Source organism: Aspergillus thermomutatus, assembly GCF_002237265.1.
Source record: "Aspergillus thermomutatus strain HMR AF 39 chromosome Unknown NODE_90, whole genome shotgun sequence".
In the NCBI taxonomy this organism is placed as follows: Eukaryota; Fungi; Ascomycota; class Eurotiomycetes; order Eurotiales; family Aspergillaceae; genus Aspergillus; species Aspergillus thermomutatus.
This window is the reverse complement of record NW_020798139.1, coordinates 85,549-97,634: the sequence shown is the minus strand read 5'-3', so window position 1 is coordinate 97,634 and position 12,086 is coordinate 85,549. Positions and strand designations below refer to the sequence as shown.

At 48.3% G+C, this 12,086-nt stretch overlaps 2 protein-coding genes across 2 annotated transcripts; one reads left to right on the top strand and one right to left on the bottom strand.

The window, feature by feature from the left end:
* Positions 1-753: 753 nt before the first annotated feature.
* CDV56_108050 (LysM peptidoglycan-binding domain-containing protein) lies at positions 754-1,885 on the bottom strand (the record flags this gene model as incomplete). Its single annotated transcript, XM_026761669.1, has 2 exons — positions 754-1,207; positions 1,251-1,885. 2 exons carry the CDS (start codon positions 1,883-1,885, stop codon positions 754-756), a joined length of 1,089 nt encoding a protein of 362 aa, XP_026614600.1.
* A 1,771-nt stretch (positions 1,886-3,656) lies between these two features.
* Positions 3,657-9,285, top strand: CDV56_107798 (glycoside hydrolase family 18 protein; the record flags this gene model as incomplete). The annotated part of the gene is made up of 14 exons (XM_026761417.1): positions 3,657-3,824; positions 4,226-5,002; positions 5,084-5,606; positions 5,746-5,868; positions 5,964-6,072; positions 6,193-6,255; positions 6,349-8,078; positions 8,139-8,164; positions 8,221-8,502; positions 8,556-8,665; positions 8,733-8,798; positions 8,863-8,899; positions 8,977-9,163; positions 9,212-9,285. 14 exons carry the CDS (start codon positions 3,657-3,659, stop codon positions 9,283-9,285), a joined length of 4,275 nt encoding a protein of 1,424 aa, XP_026614599.1.
* Between the last annotated feature and the right edge of the window lie 2,801 nt (positions 9,286-12,086).

The following is a 12,086-nucleotide window of genomic DNA, read 5'->3' as shown; positions in this document are numbered from 1 at the left end:
AGAAAATGGAGGGAAAATAGCAGAAGCTTGTTAGATGTTTGCACACACTTTCGGTATCAAGGTCACATCCCGCAAGTGTTACACGCTCAAAAGGGAGACTGGATGCGGATAGTCCTATCTTGAATCCGTTGCAGTAATGCCCGTGTACATGCCGTTTGCTTTCTTGCCTATCCACCGTCTCTTATCCTTCTCTCCGACAATCATACTACTACGGTTTCCACAAGACTGCAGGGTCGTTCGATCATGATTATTTCATACGAGGCCAACCTTGCTCCATACTTCCCTGTAAAGGGAAGAGTCATAGCAATCGACCGTCGCCCAGCAGCAGATCACGGACACGGGTTAGGCGATACCGTGAAAGGAAGACTGGTTGACATTTTGCGATTCGGAAGTTATCTCTCCTTTGCTATATAGCTTGAACTTTCAATGTCTCTTCATAGCTGTATCTCATACTGGACAGGAACTCAAATTTCTAATTATCATTCACTTGTAATGGTAATGGCAATGTGTTTTTATGATCAGGAGAATTCCAATATATTGATAGATGTGGATAAGAACGGCCCTAAAAGTGTTTATAACACAAGGTTGTAGCTATGCGAAGTGACCAGACTTGAGATATCACTCAACAAATCTAGTACTCCATTCTCCTTTCTGAATTCACGCTTTTGAAGAACAGGGACAAGCACTAAAAAGTACAGGCATAGGTTGACTCTTTGTAAAAATGCACAGCAGCCGCTTCAACGACTACAGATGTTATTGTTCTTCGTTGTCTTTGCTCTCTTTATTCTCTTTGATCTCCGCTGCCGTAGCAGTCCCTTCCATGGCGGTGGTTACGTAGGGGTTTGCGACAGATGTAGCATTGCCCGGATAACTAACGCAGGCCTGGTGCCCGACCAGAACATTGAGATTGGTGCACCTAGAGTCGAGGACTTGATTCCAAGTGCGGAACTGCGTGATAGTAATGCCATATTGAAGGGCGATACTCGGGCAGGTGTCAGTAGCAGTAACATTGTGGGTCTGACAGCTCCCAATGACGCAGAGTGATCCCTCTGTTGGAAAGTCCATACAGCCGCTCTGAAGTCCATTATCAATCAGGAGCCGCCATGTGCTCACATTATTAGCTGCAGCAAACGTATCACAAGTGTCCCCAGGTTTGATCGCCACACTTCGACCTGGGCAAGATGCTGGGGTTATAGACGGCAAGGCACTGGTGTCCGATTTCAATGGTCAATGCAATTATACGAACGAACCAAAAGAGAAAGACCTGCCTGGTAATAATAACCGAACTTGGCGTCGGAAGCTCCAGATTAGAAAACCCACAGCTCGAAGTCAGGGAGGTGTACCGCTCAGCTAAATCTTCGTTGTAGAAATAGCCATTTTTCAGCTCTTGCTGAAACATTCGTATGCTGCATTCATCGCAGTCTGCCAGGGTAGTGGAGGATTGGAGTTGAAGAGCGCAGTAGTTTCCGTTGGCATCCTTGAGACAGCGTTGATGGAAATTAGTGATATACATGTCGGGGAGAACTACCGGCATGAATACGCCAGAGCTGCCAATGTAGCTAGTCGCGTTATTTGTGCTATGGTATTCATCATTGGCGCAGGCGGCTTCGACAGCTTGGCGGTAGGTTGCAATAGAGCTCTTACACTCATCTGTACACATCTGGTCCAGCATATCAGCCGTTAAATTGGCGGTTAAATGGTACATTGAGCCACCTGTCTCTAGCAGGTTACAAGACAGGTTTGCCGACAACGCGGCGTTGCACTCAGTTGAGAAAGGCAACCCGCCATCAGCGGCGAAAAGCTGAATCTGAGCCTCTGAGATCGCTCCATGCAGGGCCAGCAGTGCAGGCAACGCAAGCCAGAGCTGCCCAAGCGAGGGGGCCATTTGACCGTGAACGAAGAAGATTGACAGTTGAAGTTTGGGGAGACTGCGACGCGAAGGCTTTTTGACCGCTTCAGGCTGATTTTATCGGGCCTACTTCCCTCTCAAATCACAGGGGGAAAATCGAAGGTGTTCGCAACGGAACTGGAGACTTGAAATTCCCAGTTTGTAGAATCCAAGTAGATTTGGATTGAACTACAAACTACTGTTGTGTCCTTGTCTCAGGAGACGAGGGTCATACCAGTAGCCTGCTGCGCTGACAGGCCGCAACATGATCGAATGAAAACCACAGCGGCCTACCCCGAAGACCGCGCATAAAAACCAGGCCGTTGTCCCCTAGCCTCCCCACCTTCTTCTGAGTGCCGAGCTCAAATTATTTTACCTCTAGCTGAGGCTCTAGGTACACTCCATACTTGCTCTAATTAGTTACTGCTTTGTGGTTTAAGCTAGATACCGTGATGCCCGGCCTATTCACAAAGGAGCCATTTGACTCAGAACATTGGATCTTGGGAGGAGTGACACAGGTGCGCGGTGAACGCCGGTAAGTGACTATTATGTTTGAGAATTCAAGGTAGTGCAAATCCATGTCAACAATTTATGCAAGCCCATTGTGGATTCCTGCGGGCCTGCGGCTATGTGGATAGGTTGAGGTACTCCGTACGCTGTAGAGTTAGACACCATTAAAAATCTGAACTCTGAACTGATACTGTGGGCGGAAAGCCTCATGTACTAATAAACTCAAATTTATCTTTCCTTCTTGGCATATTATCTACCCTGGTACCCTGCTAGGTAAGTAAATCCTATGAGGCTTAGTGAAAGTAGTGAGGCACTAGTACTACGGAGTAGCCTCTTAGGTTTGTACTTGTAGCTAACTAACTATGTACTATTATAATAATGCATTGTTAGATCTTCAGGTACAATTAAATTAAATTTTACATAGAGGGGGGATTAGGTGCGTGCTTGGCAGTGTGGAAATTGCCAAGCACTCTCATCCAGAGTCACCGGTCACCGGAAGCTCAACACATCTAAGCTCTGACAAATGACAATACATCATACTTGGCAGATCATCGCCAAACTTTCCGGTCATGAGCTGGAAAGTATAAGACTGAGTCTGACGAATTGATCGGACTTTTGAAAGGATGTTTTCAGTTGCGAAGGGCCGTGTCCTCGGCCCTTCGCTATCTGGATAGATGAATATAAGCCCGAATGATGCTGCGAGGATAGTGCGGCATTTTCAACACGAGAATATTTCGCAGTAAACTAGCAACTCGCGCTAAAAACCCCATCTGGGCCCTGCCAAGCCAAACGAAGCGCAAAAAATCTTCCAAACATCTATGGTTCTGTAGGTATTTCCCATTTTAGTATAAAGGACAGGCTTACTCTCTATACTAGTCCGCACTCCGCAGAAGCCCCCATTTCAGGCTCCTACCTCTGGCCCTCTGGTATTTCGATCTAGCGTCGTCCATGTCACAATGAGCGGGTTAGCGGTCAATGGCGACCCATACTAAAAATGACCGGCGCTTCAGAGCTGACCAGAGTTCGGGTAAGGGATGGCTAGTCTTCTCCGAGGTTCAGAGCGAAAAGGCCACAACGAGAAGGGGGATGAAGAAGTGAACTGGCATAAATAGACGATGCTGTGCGTGATCGCCGCGGCATGGAAGGCGGACGACTCTCTAGAATCCATCTCAATGCACTATGCGAGCTCGTTATGGATTCCTGTGGCTGTTGCCAGTATTGGTAGGGGGACATCGACACTCCTCGCACCACAGTCACCATGCGAGAGGCGTTTCGCACCTTCCCTCTGTTACGCACCTGTCAGAAACTCACCTATTCACTCGCCGTACTGATGACTATACATGCGGACCGAACAAGGAGTGCAAAAACAAGGCATGCTGCGGTCCAAACAACGTTTGTGGATACGGCGAGCTCTATTGCGGCCACGGTACAACTGTTCTTCGCATCTTGATCTTTGTCACGGAAACCTAACGTATGGAGGGTAGGATGTCAATCGAACTGCAATGCTAAAGCAGAATGTGGCCAGGACGCAGCCACCCCAGGACAACTTTGCCCATTGAACATCTGCTGCAGGTGAGTTTTTGCAAGCTTTTGGTGTTAGGAGCACGATTAAGCTAATAATATTGGATCTTCAGCCAGTTTGGATTTTGCGGTGAGCGACCATACTCAAGGGATTGACCATTTAGGAGAACAGGACGCTAAGTAGAACAGGAACAACGGAAGACTTTTGTGGCAATGGTGAGTCCTTCCTGCTGCCTCAGTAACTGTCTCGCAAATTTTCTCGACTAACTTATCATTTATCTTTGAGGCTGCCAATCCAATTGTAAGGACCCTAACCGTCCTTCACCCGGAAAGGGCGGCGACGTGCGAAACAGAGTAATCGGATATTACGAGTCCTGGCGGGCAGATGGAAGCACCTGTGGAACGATGAGGCCAGAAGAGATACCCGTCGAATATCTACATCAGGTGAATTTGGCTTTCGTCTACATCGATCCGAAGACCTACCAAATCATCGACATGGACGTGTCTCTGGCAGACGACCTTTACTCTCGGGTTGCCAATATCAAGACCCGCAACCCAAATGCCAAAGTCTGGCTAAGTATTGGAGGTTGGACTTTCAATGACCCTGGGGTCTTTCAACCTGTCTTATCATCTATAGCCGCTAGCCGAGAGCACACTTACACTTTTGCCGGTAATCTTATGGAATTCATGGATAAGTACGGCTTCGACGGAGTTGATCTAGACTGGGAGTATCCTGGAGCAACAGAACGGGGGGGCCGAGATGAAGATGTCAAAAACTTCCCGGAGATGTTGAGGATCCTTAAGGATGAACTGCAAGGATCCAACCGGTATTCAAAGAAATGGGGAATCTCAATTACTCTGCCCACCTCTTACTGGTACTTACGCTGGTTCGATATTAAGGCGCTGGAAAGTGTCGTGGATGAATTCAACCTCATGGCTTATGATCTCCACGGCGTCTGGGATGAACTCAACCCGATCGGTCCTATCGTCTACGCACACACAAATCTGACAGAGATTGACTTGGCTCTGGACCTCTTCTGGAGAAATAATATCAGTCCTAGCAAGATCATTCTTGGCCTAGCAGTAAGCTTTTCCCTTTCGTTTACCCCTCCTTGTCCACCTCTAGCCACGCCCCTTCGTTAATCACCAAAGGGTTGAGTTCAGTTCTACGGCCGCACATATGAGCTTGTCACTCCTCTATGCGCTACCCCCGGGTGTGAATGGAGAGGGCCTGGCTCTCAAGGTCAGTGTACTGGGAAGGCAGGTATCCTATCCTATCGTGAAATCCAAGATATGATCAAAGAGAAGTCCCTGAGCCCTAAGTATGATGAGGAGGCCGGTGTCTTCTATATTCAATATGGCGAAGGTGGAGCGAACTGGGCATCCTTTGACGATGCCATTTCATTCCAAGCAAAGATTGATATGGCGAACCGATATGGGCTGGGGGGCGTCCTCATCTGGGCGATCGACCAGGACGATGATTCTCGTCGTGCTTTACAAGGGGTAACTGGTAAGGACGTGCCCCCAGCTCCTTCAGTCGTGGATGGATTTGGGGCTTTTTCCCTGGATCAATGTTACATGACCGACTGCAATCGGGAGTGTCAAGCGGGCGACGTGAAGATGACCACGCTCAACTCTGATAAGAGTGGTCGTGGATGTAATCGGAAGAAGGGAGAGGTGCGGTCATGTACGTCGAAACCCTTCTCTTTCCTGTCGAACCTCTCATTTGGTTCAACTTGTATTCTTCTTCGTCTTGTCTTGAAATATGGCTACAAACCTACGAGCTTGTGCTCGCTGGTCTATTTAACTGGACTAATCTGTTGTAGTTTGCTGTCCGGCAATGAATGCCCCTGACGCCTCAACTTGTCATTGGAGCTCCGATTCAGCAGACTGTCGGGGTCAATGCGGTGTCGGTGAAGTGACAATGCTTGAGGACGATTACGGCAATAGTGAGCACAGGCGATGCACAACGGGCAAAAAGAGCTGTAGGCTTCTGCAATTTCGCTTTCAATTATGTTCAAATCAAGAACTGATCTTCATGTAGGGTGTTGTCCCGCGACCAATGGCCAGCAAGCAATCGCGGCTTGTGAATATAGCCCGAGGAACAAGCCCTGTCCGAATGACAAGCCTCAAGAGTTGACATCGATTGCAGAGTGGGCCGGATCTTCTTTAGACGCATCCCTTCAATATGACCAAAAGTTTTGCTGCCCTCAAAAACCGGTATATATAGTCCAATATTCCCGCTTATTGTTTCGGGAAGCTCATTTTAGCAGGTATTTAAAAATTGTGGCTGGCATGGAGAAGGCTTCTGGTGCGCCAGCAACCAATGCCCTACGGTGAGTTCCTCCTTACAGTTGTGTCTCCGTTGACTTCAAGTTGACTCTGTCTGCTACCATCATAGGGCCAAGTTGAGTTGTTTGGTTTTTCAGGAGCACATCGTGGTCCGCCAAAGGCGTCTTCAGGCTGTTGGCTCGGCAAAGAGGCAGCCTTCTGCTGCGATCCTCCTCTAACTGGAGGTTCACCTTTTCTTCCAGTTCCGCTGGAGAATCTTTTCCGCATGCGGATTCGTTTCCCTCGAGTTATAATCCCACCTTCGCCATGCTCTTCGATAACCATCCGGATGAGACAGCCAGCAGTCCTGGCGAGGATCCGAATAAGGAAGCATTTACCTGGATTGTGATGGTTGGAGAGGAGGAGGATGTACAAAGCTTTGAAAAGCGTGACGGATCCCATCTGGAGTTATTCGATTGTCCGAATACGGCCGAAGATGACTTCAGCGTCCAGCAAGCCAGGGCCATCTGTGTGGGCGGCAGTCTGACAGATAATAACTGCGAGGATATCATGAAGGGAGGTGTCGAGGGCACGATCGTCCGCATGCCTGCTCATTGCGGTCCGGATACCTACGTTCGGGCTGTTCGCTTCGAACGTTCATCAAACCTCACTCTACCCGGCACGTTACAGAAGAGGTATGCACCTGCCAGCTATTCGATATATGATTTCCATTACGATTACAACTTCCAAAATCTCCGCCGTGACGGGAAAGAAATCTACTTTCGCGCCGATCTTTCCAGGGTGGCATCCGCTGGGCCCCTTTGCTCCATTTGGCATGGGATTCAATATCAAGGCATCTTCACAACCAAACCTTACTTCCAACTTGACGTAAGACTCGAGGCCGACGCCTACGTATCCGCCCAGGCCACTGTGGAAATGTCGCTGTCGTTGGACAAATTTCGGTACTATCTCCCTGCAACCCTTGGATCCAGCGGATTCCAGAATATGGGGGACCACCATCTCAGGGTCCTTGCAAGCCCCATATCTGGCCGCGGGGACATCGAAGCCAGGGTTGGGGGAGGATTACTCTACCATTTCCGGCCCACCGTTGGATTTGATATCAAATTGCAGTATGAGGGCAAACAGTACGTCGACACTTCCATCAAACTGACCACCGATGGCCAGATACGATTCGACACTGCCCTTTCCACCTCATGCAGCGCTGGCCTTCAGGTCGACATTGCGGGCGGAATGACCATGGACTTGAGTGTCGAAAACGCCCTCCCGGGGTGGAAAGACGAGTCTTATGCTCTCTTCTCCTTCAGTCCTCGAGAGATATTTTCAGGTTGCGTACCGTTCGAAGTTCTCGCCCGGCGCGAGCTTGAAGGGAATCTGTCGAATTTTGTGACCCGATCCGACATCACGGTTCCAAAGGACACCGCGTCGACATGCGCCTTCTCCACTGAGGGGGTGTATTGCGCTGATCGTGATGGAATCGACGATCCCGACCCCAACTGTGACTTGAGCGAACTCAGGTTGGACGCTCGATCGACCTATGACGAGGCGGATTACGGTGACGACTATCTCGCTGATGGATTCGAAGACGATGGTATGACGCGCCGCGGCGTCACAAAGCGAAGTGCGAAGGACCTCAGTTACTGCGATCAAAGAGGAGGAGGAGAGTATGTGGGATTTTTCGATACTAATAAAGGAACAATCCATTTCAGAAAGTTTCCCTCGTCCACCGAGCTGGTACGTGACTACAATCCGAATGCAGTGACTTACGACGCAGAAGATTTCTTGGACTGCAATAATTATGAGCTGGTTGATATCCCGACCCCAGCGAGGCCGGTGAGTAGGGCGGACAACAATGGTCGACAATATCATAGTAGGCTTCTCATTGCTCCTGCGCGTTATGTTTAAGCATAGGCTGATCTGCATGTCACAGGCGAGCACATCCTGGAGGCCCAGACGGTATGCAATTCTTTGTCTTTCGAATGTGGAAGAAAAGCCCTTTCTGACGGGTCCAGGTTCAACGCTTTTTCAACGCTGTGGGTAAAGCCTGGTCTAATGGCAAGAAGACAACCAAGAATCCAAACCCTCCTCCAAACCCCAACGCAAGGATGTTTACAACTCCGCTCAAGGGCAAGACTGATTTGATCCCTTGGTGCACGTACATGAACCTTTGGTGGAACAAGCCGAGTGGTCTCAAACCAAATGACGAATTGGGCAATGCATTTCCAGGATATCGATATCTCACAGAGGAGTTCGTTCTCTATGAGGGTACCTTGAACAGTGCAATCAAGCAGAATGTAAGTTCTTTCGAAGCTGCGATCAGAGCATTATTCGAGGCTCACATCTTCAGTGGTTCGCTGGTATTCAATCAATGGGTCAGGACAAAATTGATGAAGATATCGACAATCGAAAATGGGGCAAGGTTGCGAAAACATTTAAATTGCATATCCTGGGCTGGAAGTAAGTTATCGCTATTGGTCTCTATACCTCTATCTGGAGTTAGGAACGCATTGACTCATCTCAATAGGTATTATTACTTCGAGGATAATGTCAAAACACTTCTAAAGCAAGCAAGACGAGTGGAAAAAGCGCTGTAAAGCAACCTCAGTCCCTGCAAAGAAGAAGGTGATTTCTAACCATCGGCTATCTCGTTACAGGCGAAAATTAGATGACGATAACGGAATCAACGCCCTAGTAAGTACCCAACAAGTGCCCAAAGTTCTCCAGTAGTTCGCAATCCGCTAACAAGCGTCACTCTTTGCTTCCGGCAGGTCAAGGATAACAGAGGAAACTATGACAAACCGTACATTCCTCAAGGCCTCGCGGACCTTTGGAGAACCTGGGTCGAGCAAGAGCATGACCGTGTCCAGCACGAGGTCAAGGCCTGGTTGGAAAAATGGGTCAAGCTGGCCTACGACCGTAATCGACCAGCGGACCAGAGCCAGCACCTCTCTGAAGGTCAGTCTGTGCAGAAAAACCCAAATATCGTTAAGATTTTTGAAACAGCTTGGGCGGAGGTCCAAAACTTACGGGATTGGGATATCAATTGGGACTTTGATGCTATGGATACAGACGCTTGACAAGGCATTCCATCTGGATATACTTGATAAGCCGGATTACAATACAGACCGTCTAATAGTGAGCATTATTATTCGCAGTCAGATATGCACCATGCTCTGCCATTCTGGCCATCTTTCACGGGGTCGGTATAAATCATCCACCGTGGCCAGTTGCTCCCCTACGCGGCACAGCGAGAATTATCAGATCGTCTCGAGGTTCTGACCTTTCTCCTTGAGAACGTTGGCACTGAGTCAATCAACAAAGTCATGAACCAAGACCGTCTAGATGAGTACCCTCAAAAAGATGTATAGTTTGGAAAGCCGTGTTTCTCCCCCAATCATTCGTTTCCATCTGCTGCCAACGTTTCGTATTTGGACGTTTGATTATAATCGGGACGTTTGCCTTTGTGGTAATGCAAATTCAGTCATTCAAGCCTCTTAAAATTAGGCAAACCTCCATGAATGCTCTATCTATATAGCTTTCAAAGAATATTAGTATCTATAGATTGCTATACTTCCTTGGCTACAGGAATAATTAGGATTTATTCTTTCCCTTGACGACCCATTCTAGTTGTATCCTGGGGACGTGTTGGGGGTTCTTCTGCCAGGAAAAATAGTAGGCGGTAAGGGTAGAGCGTCGAATACTTTTTGCATGGTTGCACCCCACTGTAACTGTTTCTTATGTTCTACTGAACTATTTCACGCCTGCTTCCCTCCATAACAATCCTATTTAATTTTGCAATCCGACAATCTAGTTGTAGAGGACACATTCATCCTCAGAGCACTAAATGCCGTCCAGACGAGCACACCGGAAATCACGCCATGGCTGTGAAAACTGCAAACAAAGGCGGGTGAAGGTATTAAATGAAATCCCCTTAAAGCTCCATTTATATCGGCGAACGGTTCAAGTTGGCCGAAAAGCATACTGATCTTCGATAGTGTGATGAAACGAGACCAACATGCTCAAATTGTTCAAAAAGAAGTGATCAATGCAAGTACAAATCACAGGCTTTGGTGATATGGACAAACGGCAACACCTGTCAAGAAGTTTCCATGGCAATTGATCAGAAAGGCCTTCAAGAAACCGGGTCACTCATAGTGGAAGGCAGCAATCTGACGGGCCCTGCGAGATATAAGGGTTTCGGTGCTGGAGCTCTTGATGCACTGGAAGGACAGAACATATCAAACCTTTTGCCGAAGTCCGCACGGAAACACTGTCTGGCAGTCTCTTGTCCCACAGGAAGCACTTGTGGAACCATTTCTCATGCATGGTATATTGGCGCTCTCCGCCGTACACCTTGCGCGGATGAAGAATGAGTATCTGAAGCCAGTGTATATCAGCAGAGCTGCATCCCACCAGAATCAGGCATTGGCTAAATTCCGCCCATCACTTGTGAATATTAATGCATCTAACTCCAAGGCGATGTTCGCATATGCCAGCCTCATTACTGTCTACTCCTTTGGTTCTTCCCAAGAACCTCATCCTACTGACCTCCGGACAACCATAGATAGCCTCTGCCAGGTAATTATATTTGCGCGGGGTGTTCATCAAATCTCAGTGAAGGCTGCGGATACGCTGCAAGATAGTATGTTCAAGCCATTACTTCAGTGGGAAGGCTTGCAGCAAAATCTTACCGAAGAGGCACGGCTCACTTTTGAACATCTGCACGAAGCGATCCGTAGCCTGGTTTCAGGTGACGCCCGCCACGACTATTTCGGGGCCGTCATATGCATACAAGACGGCCTAGCTGAAATATTAGGGGGCTCCACGGCAGTAGCTACGGCGACCAGAGTCGCAATCAGGATGCCACCAGGGTATGTGGGGTTACTGCGCAATTACGACCACTTAGCATTGGTAATACTGGCATACTATTGCTCTGTTTTGCATCGATTGAGGCATAACTGGTGTCTCGAAGCCTGGGGCGCTCAGATTGCTAGCGCCATATGGTCCATGTTAGGTGGCCAATGGAGGAGCCTGATGCGTTGGGTGATGGAAGATATATTTGGGCCGGACTTCTCCACACAATCAGAGACTCTGTGAGACTTTCTGATACATAATGTGACCTAATCATACCCATCTAAATATGCACCTATGTGCTAGCAAAGAGCCGAGTGAAGTGTGGCGGTGGCCAATGAAGCAATAAAGAATGTGGCCCAGCAGATTGCACCAGTTTTGCATCCAGCGGTACATATCTATAATAAACACTCGAGGGATCACAAAAAGAACTTGAAGAAACTGTATTGACAGTTATTCCTTGATGCCTCCCCTCCTGCCACCCCTATCTACATCACAAGTGGAGTAAGCTTCCCTGGCCGAACTCAGGTGTCTGCTTCAAGAAGGTCAGCCTTTCACTGTGGCCATCTCTGAGATGGCCTAGCAACATGAGTAACTCCGCACTTTCGCCGGCTACTATTCAAGGTTGTTCGAGTTGCGAGGAAAGATGGAAGCTTTAATTCCCTTCCCTTGAACTCAATGAACCCGCTCCCCGATCAAGAGATGGCGCAGAAAGAGCCCACGATGTGTACTTGGAGGAATATCCAAGAGTATACTTTACAAGTTCAGGGGACTTCAACTATTCATGATCGAAGACCAGCTGATTCAACCAAGTGAATTGAATCAGAGACCGTCAAGAAATGCGACTGTACCACCTCCTCCGATGCCGAATACTCACCAGACTGGTATGAGCAGCATCAGTCCGGTCTGATACAGTCTCACGATATTTAACTGCAGGTTCGCTGGGTGTTGCGCAGCCTACATGCCATGATAGACAATGCCATAATTGTCATTCAGACTTCTACAAAGAACGCGCCTGAAACACAGG